Consider the following 21,638-nt stretch of genomic DNA (forward strand, 5'->3'; position numbering starts at 1 on the left):
ACCGTGATTTGATTCGTCAAATTCCTGTTGCAAGTCGACCTAAAGAGGATGGCTGGTTGTGGCTATTTGATCGGAGGGACACTTTTACTGTCAAAAGTGGGTATAATTTTCTGATGAGATCTCTTGCCGCCCGTCATGGTCGTCAATTTCCTTGGTGGTTTCAACTTTGGAATGCTGCTGTTCCATCTAAATTTAAAGAGTTTTGTTGGCGTGCCTCGTCAAATTTTCTTCCGACGGCCTCCTCTCTTATATCCAAAGGTGTGAGCCTTGATCCTCTCTGCTTATTTTGTCACTCTCAAGTTGAGGATTCTTTCCATATTCTGGTGGGGTGCGATTTTGCGGGCTCCACTTGGCGATTGGCAAATTTGGGCATCAATTGTAATTTCTCTTGTCTCTCAGATTGGCTTGCTGGTATCTTCACTTCCAAGCCCAAAGAGACGATTTGTCAAGTTATGTCTATCCTATGGCATATTTGGCAAGCTAGGAACAAGAAGCTTTGGCAAGGGTTAACCCTCTCTCCAGAATCAATCCTCCACTCGGCTCTTGTGGCTCTATCTTCGTGGCAAGCTGTTCAGCCTCATCCTCCCGGCTCGGGTGTTGTTTCATCTACCCATTCTCCCTCTCGCTGGATCGCTCCCCCCGTGAATTGGCTCAAATGCAACTTCGATGCGGCATGCTTCAGCGATCCTAATTGCAGCGGTTTCGGTTGTGTTATTCGAGATGCCAATGGTAGGTTCATTGCTGCCCACTCTTCTCGTATTTCTGGCCTTCCCGATGCTCTTACTGCTGAAGCTCTGGGTTTTAAAGGCACGCTCAATTGGTTAAAAGGCTATAACCTTGATCATATTATTCTCGAATCTGATTCTCAGCTTCTAGTTCAAGCTTTTCACAGCAACAACTATTCTAACTCCTATATAGGAGCTGTTCTAGATGATTGTAGATTTCTTTTACAGTCTTTAAGATTTTTCATTGTTAAGCATGTTAAGCGGTCAGCGAACCAGGTGGCTCATGCTCTTGCACGAGCTTCTGGCTCTCAGTCTGATCCGTGTTCTTGGGAGGAACACCCTCCTCCTTGTATTGTTAATCTTCTTCCTTTGGAATTTTAATGAATTGTTTCTTTGTGTCAAAAAAAAAAGATTTATAATCGATATAGAGATATATATAAATCTTTTCATATGTGAAATTAGTTTCCATGAAAGAACGATTTAAAAATAGGATAAATATGAAATTTAACTCTAATATTTAAAAAAAATTAAAGATTTAGTTTTATTGTATGAAATAATAAGCTATGCTTACTTTGTTTTTATACTACATCATCCAATGGTGAAAACACACCAAGTAATGGTACTTTGTCAAAAACAAAGTAACCATAGAAGGCACCATGAAGGTTATGCTTACTTTGTTTTTAACAAAGTAAGTCTTACTTTGTGTGTTTTCACCATTGGATTAATTTTATACTACATCATCCAATGGTGAAAACACACCAAGTAATGGTACTTTGTCAAAAACAAAGTAACCATAGAAGGCACCTATAAATTTAACTGTAATGTTTCCAAGTATAATTAATTTTAACTATATATTACTGAAAATTTGAAAAACCTAGTTTGATTACTATTTAACTGTCACATCAGATATTTTAAATAAATTTGTCGATAAATTGAAAAAGTTTTTGGTTGGTTATTATAAATTGACAAATTTTTTGTGTGTAATTTGTATATGTCTGACTTAGTTGTTAGTATTTTAACAAGTTTTTTGTAAGTGTGTTAGTGACAAATTAAATATCTTAAATATCTTAAGTGTGTTAGTATTAACGTGCCTTCCATGACATCCTCTTGGAACGATTAAGAATCAAACAATGTGACCACATGGACATATTCAGTGGCCGCCCCGCTATCTCGAGTCGAAGCTTCAACAATTAGCTCCGCAACAAGATGCCTAGTAGTCACGTCTGTACCCGTGTCCGCCTCGGACACACATGCCCTAACCTCAACTAGAGGCATATAACCAACAATAACATCGGGCACGTGGTCGACCCCCACTGGGTCGGGAAGGACGGGCTCAGACTAGAATAAAGTCACCTCCATACCAAAAGAAGGTACGTCAAGCCTAAATCAGACCTTGCCTCCCCAACCCACGCCCACAGATCTGATACGTGTATCATCTTCACGAGGACTGCTCCCACCCACAGACCCGATATGTGTAGCATCTTCACGAGGATCAACTACACCAAAAGATCATATACACAACGCGTCTTCATGAGGATTAACCACACTGACAGATCCAATCTGAGTAGCATGTTCATGAGAAACACTTTCTGCTGGTTTTGACCTCGTCTCCACAGTGACCAGCTTGTTCATAGTAACCTCATTTTCTCTCGGAGCATGAACGCCCTCGACCATTACAGCTCAACCCTAGTCGCGACCCCCTTTTGCCTCCTCATAAATATACAAGCACAAATATCTGAGTTAGACGTGATAAAGACTTGCAACACAAAACAAAAACATCAAAAGAAGATATTCACCTCGGAGAAGCCTAGCATACTCATTTGTGCCAAGAGTATAAACACACCCATCTGAGCCTTTCAAAACACACGGCAGACCGCTCCTAAGCATCTCAAGCATATCCACATAATCTTATTCAACATCAAAGCTTATAAGTTGCTCCAACGCCTTCTTCTCCGCCTCGATCAACTCTCTTTCCTCATTTTAACCATTAGGATCTTCAGGGGTCGGATATCTACAAAGAAAGGGAAGCTGCTGGAATACGAACTTTCCGCATCTTTCTCATTTGGACCAACAATGAACCCCTTCATATTGAAGCCCTTAAAACTATCCTTCCCCGCCAAAGAAGTGGTACGATCCTTATGCATCCTCCAAATGATGAGATCATCTCTAGTCCTCAACCTTGATGTCCAAATACGGTGAAAGATAGTCTCGTTCAATGCAATTCCCGAATCTTGTGAAATTTTTGCAAAGGCTAGAAGCTGCACCCACGAGTTGGGAGAAACATAGGGTGGGAACAACGAGAACTCCTTCAAGATGTCTACAACACTCCAAACAAAGGACATTGCATCCTTAACTCTACGTGTTGGGTATAAATACACAAATAACTATCGCGACCAATATTTACCCTTCAAGAGACGGAGGGAAGACGAACATCCATCCTTTGCAAGTCATGACGACCGGAAACAAAAGACTGAAATTTTTATGCAGTCAACAACGAGGGCTACTCCTCAGCCTGAGTGTTAACTTTCTTCCTAGACGATTTGTATGTCACCTTCTTCCTAGATGATTTATATGTCTCTGAAGGGTTCTTAGGTTTTTAATTATTAGGCGCCATAACAAAAAATGAAAGTAACAAAAAAGCAAACGCAAAAAAAAAAAAAAATCCAAGAAAATTTACTTTCTAGCCAAATCGCCAAAAAAAGAGGAGCAAAAAACAATCCAAGAAACTAATAAAGATCAAGACCGAGCTCCCACATATAAGGATCCGAGTCCCTTTTGATTCAGCGAGAACAAACAAGTACAATGTCAGAGCTTTTCCTTCTTAAAGAACGATAAATTTGATCGGGGAGCACATATGATATTAGACGAATATAAACACGTCCACATGGCATCTATGAAGCTCGAGGCACCACTCGGAATCAGAGCTCATATGGAATCATCATAGAGAATCAATTTCTCGTACGACCGAGTCTCATAGTCTTGATCTAGGAGATCACCATCGACCACGTTAAAGATCAATTTGTTAATCCAATCGTGTCCAATCCCGTCAATCACAGACCAAATGGGTTTAAGGGATACCAAACCTCGATCTGTGGGCACTCGTTCGCCTATCAACAGATGGCACGTAGCACAACACGCTCCAATGCTTATAACTGCTCCTTCATGTTCGATTACATTATAGAATAAGACATCCTCTAAGATACATAATTAATTCATAATCACTAAAGCTTTGATTTATTGTTGTGTTAATTCTCAAATCGTTTTGAAAACTGACTTATTTACTGAAACGGGTTAACCGGATTCCAACTCGTTGTTAAGTTGTAGGATTTAGCCACGTCACTTTGTTTGGAAGTTTTTTTTTTTTCAAATCAAGCAAGGTTATTAATGGAAGTTATTATTTTACTGAGATTTAGTTATCATTTACAGAGGACGGAAGCAGCAGGGACGATGGTGCCATGGTGGAGCTACGGGGAAATTATAGAAACTGGGCTAAGGTCGTCGGAGAAATTGTTAAGATTGAGACAAAGATATTCCTACAACACGAATCTCTAGCTGTATTTTTCGATGAACTGAAAAAGAAGAATCAGGGTGCTTTACTTGGAGATCAATGAAGATATTGCTGGATATGCATGTGTTCTTGGCCCTTCTTAGTTTGCAGGTTTATATCCTGAACTTTTCCTCTGTTTTATATCTTATTTTCAGCATTGCCCTTGCCCATAACCTGTTCGCTGAAATTACCCTTAGAATTTTACTTAAAATGTTGATATGGAAAAAGTTGAAAAACAGTGAAGGGAGAAATACAGGAACCAAGTGCACAGAGGCACTGATGACAGCAAAACTAGAAAGGTGCAGCAAATATCACTGCATGCTGATCTGTGGCCATTAGCCTATAAAACAATTTAAAAGAATTCAATAATATTATATTTATATAAATGCTATCAGATGAAAGAATTCAATTTAGAAGCCAATAAAGCAACAATAGATCAATAAAGTAAATCTGTGAAATTACTATTATTGAAATTGTTCATCTGCAGTTTGACTTGTTGTCATTAATTCAATTGAACTCAGCTCATTTTCATCAAGTTAGTTGGGTTTTATAAGCAGATCTTTTTATAAATTCTCAACTTCTTCTTGGCTCAAGGGCACATTTTCTTTGATGCCTATTCACCAGTGATACTAAATCCATCTTGACAATGTTGCAGTATGTAATTTATGGTGTGCCTCTTGTTTTCTTCACAACTATAACAAGGCCCCATCAATTACAATTTTGTTTTCGAGATTATTTTGCTGATTATTACTTTTCCATATTCAGTTTTCTTGATTGTCCAAGTTTAAAATATGTTGAAATCAAAATTTTGAGGGCTTGTTCACTGTGTTATGATATGATGTATATATTGGTTACTGTTTGGTCCTACTTTGTGCTATTGCTGCCTGGATGGATCTTTCCTTCATTGCTGTTGAGGATTTCACTGATTATTGCAGCTGATGTAGAATTATTTATATAATGGTTTTGCTAGGTGAATGCACACGTTTAGCTCATAGGAACAGTAAGCTTGGTATTCTGTTTCAATTCTTTCATAATTGCTTAATAGAGAAAATTCTGTCAAGTATATGAAATATACCGAACATAGCAATCGACTCTTCTTCCTTGAATGCAAACTACCTGATCTGCAAAATATAGATGATTTGGGTTTTAATATTTTCCTTTTATGTACCATTTATGGTCAATGTGTCTGATTTCAGGTTCACTCTAGAGTGATGGAGAGTGCTAAAGACTTTTGTGGAACTGAAATGGTTGCTACATCAGCTTCTCCTACATGCTATTTCTTTGAGGCAAGGATACTGAATGCCTTTGGTTCTTCTATCAAGCATTCTCTAGCAAAAACTGTACAGGATGAATTATCTAATATGCTCCCTCTTTGCTGCTTTTTTCTTGTTGCATCTAGTTCTGCATTTATTTTTTTGAAGCTACTGGATATTGCAGTGCACTGATACATCTTGAAAAATGGACTGAGAAAGAAAAACAGATAGGGTCTTACTAAATTCATAACTAGGGCCCTTAGCTTGTGATTATCTTGCATATAAACTTGGGTTGAGAAATTGACTCTATTTGTGGTACTTTGATGTGTACGTGTAAAGAAAATACTTTGCCACCAAAGCTTCACATCCATTTCCTGATAATTAAAATAGGAAAAATAAAAATTTATTATCAATAGAAAAGTCTACATGTTAGGTTAGATATTCTTCATTTCATATTAGCATTACATTAACTTACAATGGTATATTTTTATTTTACTCTGTTGTATTTATTTTACGTTGTAACATGCTATATGTTAGAGATATTAAAAAATATTTGTGTACGTTTATGTTATATATCAGCTTAAGTTTTCAGGTTAACTGATTTCATGACATGGTATTATTGGGGTAAATTGTACTAACAGTTATTGAGGTTTGGTGTTTGTTTCACAAAGGTCAATGAACTTCATTTTCTTTCAATACAATCACTAAATTTCAAATCTGATTTCAATAAAGTCATTTTGGCCAATTTGTGTATAAAAACTCACTGAAATATTGACGTGGCACACAACACAGTGGACGATGTGACTCTTTTTTGCCTCTTACAATGTGCCACGTGCACATATCCACGTTTTGCCATGTCAGCCATAAAAGTCATACATATCCGACATGGCTCTTAGTTGGTATATAGTCAACAAATTGTGTTTTCTATGTCAAAGTTTTTGTACATAAATTGATTGGAATGATTTTAGAGAAATCAAATATGAAGTTCAGTAAATTTTTGTGTAACATATGCAAACTTCAATGAACGTTGCTGCATTTTGATATGGAGATGTGGCAGAGATATTAAAAGTTATTTTTTTGACCTTACCTATCAGCTTAAGTTTTTAGGTTTATGAGTTGCTTGATACTATATACAACTCATATGTTATATGCCCGCGAATAGGATCTCGTCACAGGTCTGTTCACCGGAAAATTCCTTCGAATTCCCTTGTTGCTCCTGTTCTTCGTAGAACCTATTTTGAAAACTCGATAGCGATTTGTGAGAGATCGCTAAAACTCTCTGTATCAATTTCTGATTTAAAATTCTCGATGATATTAATCTGATTGAAAATCCCCTTTTATAAAGAGGTACTATGATTCCTAAACACCTAAGGTATCCTTAGCCAAAAGGATCCTACCACAATTAGGATTCTACCACAACTAAAAAGTCTAACCTAATTAAATAAGAAATACTGAACATAAATTAATAAATATTAAATAATAAAAAGACTCCTAAATATTAAAGACTCTTAAATAATAAAAAACCCTAAATAATATAACCTAAATAAGACAACCGTAACATCATACTGTTAGAAGAAAGAAAGAAAGTAAAAAAACCAATAAGTTGTTAGTTGGGGTTGTTGGAGTTCTAAATTGGAATTTTGGATATGGCGAAAATAATTGTTAGAAGAATTTTACCTTCTTTTGAGGATCCTTTCCTTTATTTTAGATCTAGTAAATGGATAATATAGTGACCTTTACAGCCGGTCCCAAGCCCGGACAAAGGAGGAGGGTTGCGGTAGGTTTGTGGCGGCCAGCGTAAAACTTAGCCACATCTTATGACATGAACCATAATATAAATATCGTTAGGGCGTTCCCTACTCAGCGACGCGCTGCACTTCCTAGACCCGGGTGTAGTGATAAATGTGCAAGGGTTGCTAGGTCGTCTCCCCGAAGCGGCGCGCCACCCCAGGACCCGGGGGTGGTGTCAAATATGCAAGGGTTGCGGGTAAATAAGCTAGTCCACGGTAATGGTAGGGGTAGGGGTAAGGGTAGTAGGTTACGCTTTGGGACATGGAACATAGGTTCTTTCTTTGACAGAAAGATTAGCTGAAATTGTAGATGTTATGAAGAGGAGGAGAATAAATATAATGTGCCTACAAGAAACCAAGTGGGTTGGAGCCAAGGCTAGAGAGATAGCTCCTTGGGGTTATAAGCTTTGGTACTCAGGAAAGGATAAGGGTAGAAATGGAGTAGGTATTCTTATTGATAGGGAGTATATTGATGATGTAGTAGCGGTGTCTATGAAGAGCGATAGAATTATGAGCGTTAAGCTAGTGATAGGGGATGAGGTTGTGAATGTCATTAGTGCATATGCGCCACAAATAGGATTAGATGTCTCTATAAGACAAGCTTTTTGGGAGGACTTAGAGGAAGTGGTGCAACAGGTTCCTAAGGATGAAAAAATGGTACTGGGGTGATCTCAATGGACACGTGGGGTCTAGGCGAGATGGGTTTGAGAGTGTTCATGGAGGGTATGGTTTTGGAGATAAAAATGAAGCAGGAAATGATATTTGCATCAGCCTATGACTTGAGTATCATGAACATATGGTTTATGAAGAGAACATCCCACTTAGTGACTTATCGGAGTGGTGGTAATGCGAGCCAAATTGACTTCTTCTTAGTAAGGAGTGCTTGGAGAAAGAGTTATATTGATTGTAAGGTGATCCCTGGTGAGAGTACGACAACCCAACATAGAGTAGTGGTGCTTGATTTTCGAAGTAGGAAATGTATAAGAAAACAAACACCACAAGTAGAGACTAAAATTAAGTGGTGGAAATTGCAAGGGGAGAAACAACAAAAATTTGTGGATGAGATGACCAAAAAAGATATTTGGACTTGTAATATGGATTTAGATATAGATTCGATATGGACTAAGATGGAGCATAGTATAAGGGAAGTAGCGAAGGAAGTTCTAGGGGAATCTAAAGGTAGCATGCCACCGGGTAAGGACACATCTTGGTGGACAGAAGAAGTACGACAAGCAGTAAAGAGTAAGCGAGAATCCTATAAAATATTGGGGTCCTATAAAATATTGGGGAAATGCAGGAGTGACGAGAACTACGAAAAATACAAAGAGGCTAAAAGGGAAGTAAAGAAGGTCATACGAGATGCTAGAGCAAAGGTGAATCGGGATCTGTATACAAGATTGGATACGAAAGAATGGGAAAGAGACATATAAAGAATTGCTCGGATGAGAGATAGGAAGACGCGAGATCTCGGAAAAGTTAAATGTGTGAAGAATGTGGACCAGAAAGTTAGTTGGAGATAAGGATATCAAGGAACGATGGAGGTCCTATTTTCATGACTTATTTAATGGAGATCGCAGACAAGATGTTGGAGATATAAGTATCCACCACGATATGATAAATCATGAATGCCTTTGGAGAATTCAAAAGGGTGAAGTCAAAATGGCATTAAGTAAGATGAAGTTGAAGAAAGCAGTAGGACCTGATGGCATCCCTATTGAGATTTGGAGATGTTTGAGAGAAAGAGGAATCGAATGGTTGACGACGTTCTTCAACAAAATTTGGAGAAACAATAAGATGCCATCAGAATGGAGGAAAAGTATCTTAATCCCAGTCACACTATGAAACTTTGGGAGCGAGTGATCGAACAAAGGATAAGGAGGACGGTGAAGATCTCGGAAAACCAGTTTGGCTTTATGCCGGGAAAATCAACTATGGAAGTCATCCATCTAGTGAGACAATTAATGGAGCGCTATCGAAATAAGAAAGACTTGCATATGGTTTTCATTGACTTGGAGAAAGCATATGATAAGGTACCAAGGGAAGTACTTTGGTGGGCCTTGATAAGGAAAGGCATTTCGCGGAAATATATTGACATCATAAAGAACATGTATGAGGGAGCATGCACGAGTGTACGTACTAATGTTGGGAAGACTGAAGAGTTTCCTATTACGATTGGAGTGCATCAAGGTTCCGGACTAAGCCCATTTCTTTTTGCCATCGTTATGGATGAACTAACAAGTTCACTTCAAGATGGTATACCATGGTGCATGCTGTTTGCAGATGATATTGTGTTGGTTGATGAGACGAAGGAGTGGAGAGGAAGTTGGAACTATGGAGACAAACTCTAGAATCTAGAGGCTTTAAGTTGAGCCGAAGTAAGACAGACTTGATTTCACGGTTTTATATGATGGTTCATGTTAGCCGACCCCGAATCATTTCGGGACTAAGGCCTTGTTGTTGTTGTAGAAAGAAAAGAAAATACATAGTTTTTTGCTAATTAATATGATATGGTCGTTTCTTTTTCTTTCAAAGATAATTATGGGTGCTGGCGAAGTGGACAGAAATCATTATACAAATAGCAAGTGGGAATCTTTAAATATATAATTAGGTAAGTAGCACATGTAAAAACTTGTTTGCTTTGGAGTCTTGGTCTTTGCATCAATAAAATGATAAAGTAGATACCAAAATAACAAGTGGGGTTGTATTTAATTTTAATACTTTGGACTTAATTTTTTTTTAAATTCAATAAAACACTTGGAATCATGCTTTGAATCTCTGGTTTCTCCCACAAAACAAAAGCATCCAATCTTGATTTCTTTCTTTCCACTGAATACTTGTTTTAGCTTTGAGATTTTGCCACTTCTTCTAGCTTCTGTCTGATACTTTTGGAGAGTTTATTTGGTAATTAGTTCATTTTCCCTTCAGTCATACAATAATATAAATTTCTGATGAAGTTATGTTGCAGCAACTTTATTTTACTTATTATTTTTTTTAAAAATATTTCAGGAGGTGGGATTGCATATACTTTCAGAAGCAAACTGTACGTGGACTGATTTGTGGAGCATATTTCTCCTAATTAATTTGTAAGTTATAGTATATTCTCAATAATTTAGGTAATTAAGCATTAAAACCTTTTTGTAATCAGGTTTGTACATGGATGAAATCCAATGGTTTTGGATCAAAATCCAATCCAATCCAATCAAGGAAGTGGTTCATAGATTGGTTGTTAAAAATAAGCCCAAATCCGTGGATACTCCATAAATTTAGATTGGATTGATTTTTAATTATAATATTTACCCAATATTCTTTTATTGGGATAAGTACAAAAACAAAGCTTGTAGTTTCACGTATTTGCAAAGACATCCATGTGGCTAAAAGTTTACAAATGCGGGTTTGAGGTTTTCTCCATTTACAAAAATAGACTTTTTCACTAAAACCTTTAGTAAACATGAAGAATCAAGTCATTTTATTACTTTTTTCTGCTTTAAATCATTTTTATATGTTAGTAGGGGTTCAATGTGATGGAAAGACCACTGGAATTTTTGTTTGAATATTTGCAATGTTGGCAAATGGGATGGTTTTAGTGAAAAATTCAGTCTATACAAATTGAGGAAATGTTATGTTCCCTAGCACGGATCTGATCACATGGCAATTAACTGAAAAGTTTAGCTGTAGGAGCTGCCTTTTCTCTTTGTTATTATTTCTTGGTCAACCTATTTTGAATGATATTCAGCTCATCAAACTTGAACCTCGTTAAGAGAGCTCCGATCTGTAGGTTAACAATAAAATTCTGCTTATTTTATTCATTCCGTTTGTCCATTAAATAATAAATAGGACAAGTTCAAGACAAAACATGAAGTTTAGCATAAATAGGAATTAAACTAGTATAGAAATAAAACTAATGTAGTAATTAAATAAAGTCTCCTAATGAGAATAAAACTAAATCCGGAATATGCTAATCCGTAACATCACCCTTCCCTTCAAGAAAGAGCTTGTCCTCGAGCTCAAAAGTAGATTTTCAATCGGGGTTGTTGGAATCATCAGCCTCATGCATTGGCTTTTTCTCATTCGACTCATTCAACTCTAGCCAAAAGAGCTTTTTACGCTGATGGTTCAAGGGATGCGGCTCGAAGTGAAGCCTTGGTTGTCCTTCCATGGGTTTCCTCTTTTCAGTATCAATTCCCAAATGCTTTATTTTTTGCCTCAAAAGATCTAGCTAAATTCATGGCAGTAGCTAAAATCTGGTGGTTTATTGAGTTCTACATCCGGACTGGAGTCAGATAACCCTGCTGTGAAGAAGCTGACACATGTTGTTCCACGATGACAGCGCCAAGCATTCCTCGAACTTTGGCTGATATTCCTCAAGTGATCCTGTTTGTTTGAGGTTGATTGACTCTCCCAATGGATGGTTATGCGCCGGAGGTCCAAACCGAAGTGAACAGAATTCCTTAAACTCTGTCTAAGTGATTGTTGGCCGTGCAATTTGTAGCTGATAATACCGAAACTGCACCTCTCCAAGAAGATGGAAGACTGTGATACCAAAGTTGGGACGCGGAATGGGGAATGCCTTCCCGCCTCGTGGGCATCTGCATTACGTACTTCGTGGAGATCCCCGAAATTATTAATAAAATTATATATATAGATTCTTTGAATATTGATATTAATTTTTATATATTCTTTCTTTCTTTCACTGAATACTTCTTTTAGCTTTGAGATTCTGCCTTCTAGCTTATAATTTTGGACAGTTTATTTGGTTATTAGCTCTATTTCCCTTTCAGTGATATATACAATATTAATACAACAACAACAACAACAAAGCCTTAGTCCCGAAATGATTCGGGGTTGGCTAACATGAACCATCATATAAAACCGTGAAAATCAAGTCGTGTCAGCGACACAGATTCGCTCCCTCCACTCCGTCCTATCCACTACCATATTTTCCTCAATTCCCAATAAACTCATATCACTCTCGATCACCCTCCTCCAAGTTTGCTTAGGTCTTCCCCTACCCCTCACCACTACATCCCTTTGCCACTCTTCGGTTCTCCTAACCGGCGCATCAAGCGCTCTACGTCTCACATGGCCAAACCACCTTAGTCGGTTTTCTCTCATTTTATTCTCAATAGATGTGACCCCTACTTTTGTCCTAATTATTTCATTACGCACCCGGTCCTTTCTCGTGTGACCACACATCCATCTCAACATACGCATCTCCGCCACCGACATCTTATGGATGTGGCAGTGTTTCACTGCCCAACACTCCGTACCATATAACAATGCTGGTCTAATTGCCGTCCGGTAGAATTTTCCCTTCAATCTATTAGGCATGCCGGGATCACAAAGGAAACCCGTAGCACTCTTCCACTTCGACCAACCAGCTTTAATCCTATGAGCAACATCTCCATCTACTTCTCCATCCGTTTGGATAATAGATCCTAAATACCGGAAGCAATCCGAGGCCTGAACAACTCTCCCATCTAGGATGATTGTCCCTGCCTCCCTACTCCTACGGCCGCTAAACTTACACTCCAAATATTCTGTCTTACTTCGACTCAACTTAAAGCCTCTAGATTCTAGAGTTTGCCTCCATAGTTCCAACTTCATCTCCACTCCTTCTTTCGTCTCCTCAACCAACACAATATCATCTGCAAACAGCATGCACCATGGTATACCATCTTGAAGTGAACTTGTTAGTTCATCCATAACGATGGCAAAAAGAAATGGGCTTAGTGCGGAACCTTGATGCACTCCAATCGTAATAGGAAACTCTTCAGTCTTCCCAACACTAGTACGTACACTCGTGCATACTCCCTCATACATGTCCTTTATGATGTCAATATATTTCCGCGAAATGCCTTTCCTTATCAAGGCCCACCAAAGTACTTCCCTTGGTACCTTATCATATGCTTTCTCCAAGTCAATGAAAACCATATGCAAGTCTTTCTTCTTATTTCGATAGTGCTCCATTAATTGTCTCATTAGATGGATGGCTTCCATAGTTGATCTTCCCGGCATAAAGCCAAACTGGTTTTCCGAGATCTTCACCGTCCTCCTTAGCCTTTGTTCAATCACTCGCTCCCAAAGTTTCATAGTGTGACTCATTAATTTGATTCCCCGATAGTTGGCACAATCTTGGACATCGCCTTTGTTCTTATACAAAGGGATTAAGGTACTTTTCCTCCATTCTGATGGCATCTTATTGTTTCTCCAAATTTTGTTGAAGAACGTCGTCAACCATTCGAATCCTCTTTCTCCCAAACATCTCCAAATCTCAATAGGGATGCCATCAGGTCCTACTGCTTTCTTCAACTTCATCTTACTTAATGCCATTTTGACTTCACCCTTTTGAATTCTCCGCAGGCATTCATGATTTATCATATCGTGATGGATACTTATATCTCCAACATCTTGTTGGCGATCTCCATTAAATAAGTCATCAAAATAGGACCTCCATCGTTCCTTGATATCCTTATCTCCAACTAGGACTTTCTGGTCCACATCCTTCACACATTTAACTTTTCCGAGATCTCGCGTCTTCCTATCTCTCATCCGAGCAATTCTATATATGTCTCTTTCCCCTTCTTTCGTATCCAATCTTGTATACAGATCCCGATTCACCTTTGCTCTAGCATCTCGTATGACCTTCTTTACTTCCCTTTTAGCCTCTTTGTATTTTTCGTAGTTCTCGTCACTCCTACATTTTCCCAATAGTTTATAGGATTCTCTCTTACTCTTTACTGCTTGTCGTACTTTTTCTGTCCACCAAGATGTGTCCTTACCCGGTGGCATGCTACCTTTAGATTCCCCTAGAACTTCCTTCGCTACTTCCCTTATACTATGCTTCATCTTATTCCATATCGAATCTATATCTGAATCCATATTGCAAGTCCAAATATCTTTTTTGGTCATCTCATCCACAAATTTTTGTTGATTCTCCCCTTGCAATTTCCACCACTTAATCTTAGTCTCTACTTGAGGTGTTTGTTTTCTTATACATTTCCTACTTCGAAAATCTAGCACCACTACTCTATGTTGGGTTGTCGTACTCTCACCAGGGATCACCTTACAATCAATATAACTCTTTCTCCAAGCACTCCTTACTAAGAAGAAGTCAATTTGGCTCGCATTACCGCCACTCCGATAAGTCACTAAGTGGGATGTTCTCTTCATAAACCATGTGTTCATGATACTCAAGTCATAGGCTGATGCGAATTCCAAAATATCATTTCCTGCTTCATTCTTATCTCCAAAACCATACCCTCCATGAACGCTCTCAAACCCATCTCGCCTAGAACCCACGTGTCCATTGAGATCACCCCCTAGTACCATTTTTTCATCCCTAGGAACCTGTTGCACCACTTCCTCTAAGTCATCCCAAAAAGCTTGTCTTATAGACACATCTAATCCTATTTGTGGCGCATATGCACTAATGACATTCACAACCTCATCCCCTATCACTAGCTTAACACTCATAATTCTATCGCTCTTCCTAGACACCGCTACTACCTCATCAATATACTCCCTATCAATAAGAATACCTACTCCATTTCTACCCTTATCCTTTCCTGAGTACCAAAGCTTATAACCCCAAGGAGCTATCTCTTTAGCCTTAGCTCCAACCCACTTGGTTTCTTGTAGGCATAATATATTTATTCTCCTCCTCTTCATAACATCTACAATTTCAGCTAATCTTCCTGTCAAAGAACCTATGTTCCATGTCCCAAAGCGTAACCTACTACCCTTACCCCTACCCCTACCATTACCGTGGACTAGCTTATTTACCCGCAACCCTTGCATATTTGACACCACCCCCGGGTCCTGGGGTGGCGCGCCGCTTCGGGGCGACGACCTAGCAACCCTTGCACATTTATCACTACACCCGGGTCTAGGAAGTGCAGCGCGTCGCTGAGTAGGGAACGCCCCAACGGTATTTATATTATGGTTCATGTCATAAGATGTGACTAAGTTTTACGCTGGCCGCCACAAACCTACCGCAACCCTCCTCCTTTGTCCGGGCTTGGGACCGGCTGTAAAGGCCACCAAGTGACCCTCACAGGCGGAGTTATATATACAATATTAATACATAATATTAATTTCTGATGAAGTAAATTTTAAATAAAACCCCTATGGTTTCACTAATTTTCATATAAAGGACCGTGATTTACTTTTTGTCAAAACGAGGACTGAGGTTTTCAACTTTAGCAAAATAAGGACTTTTTCGATTGATACTATTAAAATCACCTTTGACGACTTCAAAAATGACATATTTTAAGAACTACTAGTATTCTAAGCAACTTTAATTCTTCAACTTTTTTATTTCGAGATTATTTAGATGATGTTTGGTAAAGAGAGATAAAGTTAATGTTTAGAGAGAGAAAGTTCCAAAAAAGATGATTTTCTAAAATCGAAAATGTAGTTCCATAGAAAATATGACATTGAACAACTTTAATTCTTGAAAATTTTCATTTTCAGGTCGTTAAAGATAGTTTTAATAGCATTATTAAAAGTGTGAAACCTCAATCATCGTTTTGACAAAAAGTAAACCACAGTCCTTTATCTGAAAATTAGTGAAACCACATGGGTTTTATTTGAAATTTACCCAATTATATATGTTGCAGCAGCTTTATTTTACAGATATATGCATTTTTAAAATAAATATTTCAGGTGGAATCACATATAATTAATTTGTAAGTAAGTTATAGTATGTTCTCAATAATTTAGTTAATTAAGCATTACAACCTGTTTCAATATAAAAAATAACAGGAACTTTTTTTTCTCTTATATATATATTTGTAAATTTTTCTAATTTGAATTTTCGACCCAAGTGCCTAAATAATCACTTTTTCCTAATTAACATGTAATGTGAAAGATGATATATAAAACTTTTGAGTGAGCTTAACTTTCTGTTTAAGCTTTTGCGTTAATTGGTTACGAGACATGGTATAGTACCTTTTAGATCAAGGGCTTAAATCAGGATAACACTGCTTATTGTTAAAGAAACGGCTAAAGTTATGGTGTGAGAATTATAATATAGTTGGAAATGTTGAAACTCATAAAACACCATTTTCGTTATATGATACATGTTAGTCTATGAACTTAGCCTTATGTTAAACAATTTGTGTTTCAGATCTTGCAGTTTCAAAGACTTAGTGGGAGGTTTAAAAAAAATGGACCCTCTTACTGATTTGGGAATCGTAGTTGCTACTGAAGCTACAACTTCGTTGCTGGCCAAAATAAAGAAACACAATGGCTTCCTTTATAAATACAAGGAAAATATCAAGGGCCTAGAAGTTGCTGAAGAAAAGCTGGATGCCAAGAGGACTGACGCTAGTCGTTTCACTGAAGATACTAAGAGGAAGCAGAAAGATGTTAGCTCTACTGCTGCTCATTGGCAGTCTGAAGCAGACCATCTTCATCAAAATGCTCAGAAAATAATCTCTGGAAATAACATATCATGTCTACATCCATGGTCACGTTATTCCACAAGTAAGCATGCTTGGGAGTTGGCTCATGAGATTAATCAAAAGGTCCAAACTGCACCAGATTTTGGTACTGCCTTTGATCGTCCAACACCAAAATTAGGAGCTAAGTTCGACCTTACAGGTGGGAATCTTACAAAAATAATTTTTCTAATTTACAGCTAATTTACAAAATTAGGAGCAGAATAGTATGTTTATTTTTGATAGTTTATCTCATATATACTGCATGTTTGCTATGTTTGTAATATATGTGTATTTTAATTACTGACAGGTTTTACGGAATTTGAGTCGAGGTCATCAGTTGTGAATCAAGTTTGGGAGGCATTAAAGGATGAGAGGGTGAGGATGTGTAGTCTTTGTGGCATGGGAGGCACGGGTAAAACCACGCTGGCAAAGAAGCTTATTCAGAGAGTTGAAACAGATCATCTATTTGATAAGGTTGCAATGGCAACAGTGTCCCAGAATCCCGACCTAAGGAAAATACGAAGTGATATCATGTCTAGCCTAGGATTGAATTTTGAAAGCAGAGAGCTAGAAACATCAGATAAGCTAAATGATTGTCTTATGAATAGTGGCAGCATCCTTTTGATAGTAGATGATGTTTGGGAGGTATTGGATTTTGAAGCACTTGGACTTCCTAAAGCAAGATTGAAGATCTTGTTGACTTCGAGAAAGATAGATGTGTGCCAGAGAATGGGAAGTCAACCAAACATTGTTATCAATGTTTTGACCGATGAAGAAGCTTGGGGTTTGTTCAAAGAGATAACAGTGGAATCTATTGAAAAGTGGAAGCTGCACGATACTGCAAGAAAGATTGCAGATGAATGTGGCGGCTTACCTATGGTCATTGTAACTCTTGCTGGAGCTCTGAAATACGAGATCAAAGCTACTTGGAATGACTCACTCGTAAAGCTACAAAAGTTGACCCCCCTTGGCATCTCAGAAGTTGACCAAGTGTATTCTCGGATCCAGTTAAGTTACGATCTCCTGAATGATCAAGAAGCCCAATCATGCTTTCGTCTTTGTTGCTTATTCCCTGAAGATCATAATGTTGTAGTTGAACATTTGGTCTGGTTTGGTAAGGGCTTACAGTTATTTGAAAAAGTCGAAAGCATGAAGGAGGCAAGAGATAGAGTTGGATCGAAAATTGATAAACTAAAGAAATCATTTTTGTTGTTGGATGGTGAGGAAGATGGTACAGTCAAAATGCATGATATTTTACGTGATTTTGCAATATCAATTTCTTCAAAAGATAAACATCCATATATAGTGGGATGTGAGAAGGTTATGCAAATGTGGCCAGAGACCGGTCAATATGAAAATTGCAGTGCCATTTCATTTATGTGTGACAAAATCAACAAGCACCCTGTTGATTTGAGATGTCCGAAGCTTGAACTACTACAACTCATATTGGATGATGATCAAGTCGGGCTCCCAATTGGCATTTTTGAAGGGTTGAAAGAGCTCAAAGTTCTATGTTTGCAAGCCCCATCTTCTGTGTCACAATCACTTTCTATGCTAAGCAAACTTAGAACTTTGATTATCTACGAGCAGTCATACAACTCGAATGAAAATGAGGCACTTAAAATTGGAGATCTACTAGGTCATGGTGATATGAAATATCTAGAAATTCTTAATTTATCAATCCTAAGGCAGTATGATGATTTTCCAGTGGAGATAGGACTGTTGTGCAATCTCAGGTGTCTTAGAATCAGTGGACCGGGATTTAAATATATGGCACCAGGTGTATTGTCAAATTTGGTGAAACTAGAAGAGTTGGAAATGCCACTAAAGTTTGATAGCTTGGGATGCAAAGAAGCAGGAGGAGAAAGAGTGAATGCAAGCCTTGATGAGTTAGAATCTCTTCCACTAACTACATTAGAAATGAATTTAGCACGCAGTTCAATTTTGGCTGAAAAGTTAGTAAAAAACCTAACAGTTTTTCGTATTTCTATGGGGATTCATTGTCGTCTTTACAATTCAAGCGCAAGTTTGAATGTAGCTAATGTGGATGCATGTGATCTTACTGTGAGTTGGATTAGTTGTTTGATGAGCAAATGTGAAAGCTTAGAATTGTCAAATGTGAGCAGTTTGAAGAATATTATGTGCCTGCAGTCTAGTGAAGACTATGGGTTTCCAAAGTTGAAGGATATAAGAATCTACGAATGTAGAGAAATGGAATACTTGGTTGATACAACAGCAGAGCGGATTCCATCTACTTTCTTCTCGGAGCTAAAAACTTTGACGATATTGAATATGGATAATTTAAAAGAAATATGGCACGGCCCATATTTCTCAAAGATAGAAGTACCGTGCTTTAGTAATTTGAGTGAAATAGAGATAAAGGCGTGTCCAAAGTTGAAACATCTGTTTGCGCTGTCGGTGGCTAGAGAATTGAGACAACTACAACACATTAGTATTTTGCATTGTGAAATGAAGGAAATTCTTTACAGAGACGAAGTGGAAGATGGAAATCAGGTTAATTTCCTGAACAATCAGTCAAATTATTTTTCTGCAATTTATTTGCATATTCTCTACACTCATAAAGCATATATATAAATTATATTTTCACTGACAGGTAACATCAAGTGTCCAATTAAGCACTCCAACAGTTGAAACCACATCAACACCAACAATATTGAATCCAAGTAATATTGATGACAAAAAGCAACACATTTGTCCAACACCAAATTCATTAGTTCAATGTCTGCGAGGAAGATTAGAAAAACAGCCAAAAATGGTTTCCAGCACGAAGGTAAATATGCACTTAAAATTTTTGGATTATATATAGGCAAAAAGCATCTTCAGATTCCTGATAATTTATTTTCGTTCACGTTATAATGATCAGAAAAGTCAGTTTTAAACATAAAACTTTGTTAATGCAACGTTATTCATTTCATCTACATTTGAAAATTACATTTTTAACAGTTTGAAAATATTTTTTTGACGTGTGTTGTTGTGGAGAAACTGCAAAAGCTTTATTTCGAGCAGTAAAAGAAACAATTACAGATACAGATGAAAGGAATATTGATTACGCGTCCCCGCTGAGCAAGGGTCCGGGGAGGGGTCCCACCACAAGGGTGTATTGGGGGCAAGCCTTCCCTTGCCAATTTAATTGGCAAGAGGCCGCTCCTAAGACTCGAACCCGTGACCTCTGGTCACACGACAACAACGTTTTTACCGTTGCGCCAAGGGCTTAATGTGACAAAAAATAAATGACGAGGGTCTGACGTATTAAAATAAAAGATCAAGAGCTCAATCCACCATAGGAATGATCAAGGTCTTACAATGCTTTTTTCAGGGTCTTATATATATATAGAGAGAGAGAGTAATTGTCCAAAATTCTTAATAACCCTTTGACTATATATCTTGTTTATTTATTCTTTGTGATGTACACATTTTTGTTATTTTAAGTAAATATTGTGATTTGTTGACAGATTATGGAAGAAAATATTGCAAAAGTTGATGAAAAAGAAGCTGATGATTCCATAATATTCCCTCAACTGAAAAGCTTGATACTTGGTGATATGGTTAATCTTAGAATTTTGTACGATGGAAATGAAGCAATTGAATTACCTTCATTAGAAGAATTAAGAATTGACTCCTGCCATAAAATGAAAGCTTTCTCTTATGGATCACTCAGCGCTCCAAGATTGAAACACGTAGCCATAAATGATATCAATTATCCAGCAGGAGAGGATCTTAATGCAATTTGGATGAAAACGGTACACTTGATCTTTTCTTTAAACATTTTACTTTATTGTTTTATAGGGTGTTTATTTTAACTTTTTTGCGCCGGTTTGCTGTTTTACTCTTCACAGGAGATATGACATGACACTGTTTGGTTAAAGTCACATAACAACTCCTGGTTACTGTTTTAGGGGTTATTTATTGGAAGAGCTTAGTGTTCTTGGAGTAGAGAGGCTGGTTGATTCAAAGCCTTATCATGCTGCTTTGCTAATTTATTGCAGCTTTGTGCATACAAATCAAAGGCTTCCTATCATATATACTAGAATGTAACCCTCGCGTTGCTTGAATAACTTTAAAATAATAAAACATTCCAGTTTTGTTTGTTTGTAGCTTACATAAAATGGCATTATAGAAAAAAATATATAAAAAGATGTCTTGAAAACTAAGATTATGTATATGAAAAAAAAGTGATTAGAAATAGTTCCAGTTAATCTTCAAACTTATGAAACATATTAACATTACCTGCTAAAAGAAAAAGTAGAATAAATCAAATGTAAGTAGATTTGTAAGCATAATTTATCTCTTGAAAATTATTTGATCAACCTCAGCCAATAACACATCTAAATGGCATCTTCACTATATCTTTACTACAACCATTTGTAGGAAAAAGTTCACAAATGTAGACAGAAACATCAGTTCGAAACAAAAAATCTAACTTGAGATGTGTGGCTTTGATACATACAGAGGAAGACTGCAATTTTTGAAGAAAAATGGAAAAAAAAAAGAAGCAGCAGAATTTATACATAAACATTTTATAGGATGAAGCTCAAGTATTAAATAGATGAAGAATACATGAAGTTCACGTATTAAATAGATGAAGAATACATGGAACTAAATAAAAATTCAAAATTCACACATTTAATAAAGAGCTTGAAGCTCATTCTGAGCTGGATCTCCAATTACTCCCGACATAAATTTTCCTGGAAGGGAAAAGCTACGATAAGAGTCGGATTCGTTGGCTGGAAGCAGGGGACAGGAACACAACCTTTTCTCTTGAAATTATATGCTTGTTGGCTTCCCATGTTTACTTCAATTCTGCTCTTACGACCTCCATCTAAGAACGTTCATTGACTCTTGAACTGAGCTTATGTTAT

General features: G+C 37.4%; 1 protein-coding gene across 2 annotated transcripts; it reads left to right on the forward strand.

The window, feature by feature from the left end:
- Window positions 1-4,136: 4,136 nt before the first annotated feature.
- On the forward strand, window positions 4,137-21,100 carry LOC136230443 (disease resistance protein At4g27190-like). Of its 2 annotated transcripts, XM_066019503.1 has the most exons (8): window positions 4,137-4,383; window positions 5,469-5,558; window positions 10,322-10,398; window positions 16,443-16,918; window positions 17,066-19,272; window positions 19,373-19,549; window positions 20,232-20,519; window positions 20,616-21,100. In XM_066019503.1, exons 1-8 carry the CDS (start codon window positions 4,333-4,335, stop codon window positions 20,622-20,624), a joined length of 3,375 nt encoding a protein of 1,124 aa, XP_065875575.1. In that variant the 5' UTR covers window positions 4,137-4,332; the 3' UTR covers window positions 20,625-21,100. The 2 variants fall into 2 exon arrangements, with proteins under 2 accessions (XP_065875575.1, XP_065875576.1); XM_066019504.1 differs by lacking the exons at window positions 4,137-4,383; window positions 5,469-5,558 and adding an exon at window positions 10,070-10,216 and having other exon boundaries at window positions 20,616-21,098.
- Window positions 21,101-21,638: the final 538 nt, after the last annotated feature.

The sequence above is a fragment of the Euphorbia lathyris genome, chromosome 5 (assembly GCF_963576675.1).
Source record: "Euphorbia lathyris chromosome 5, ddEupLath1.1, whole genome shotgun sequence".
In the NCBI taxonomy this organism is placed as follows: Eukaryota; Viridiplantae; Streptophyta; class Magnoliopsida; order Malpighiales; family Euphorbiaceae; genus Euphorbia; species Euphorbia lathyris.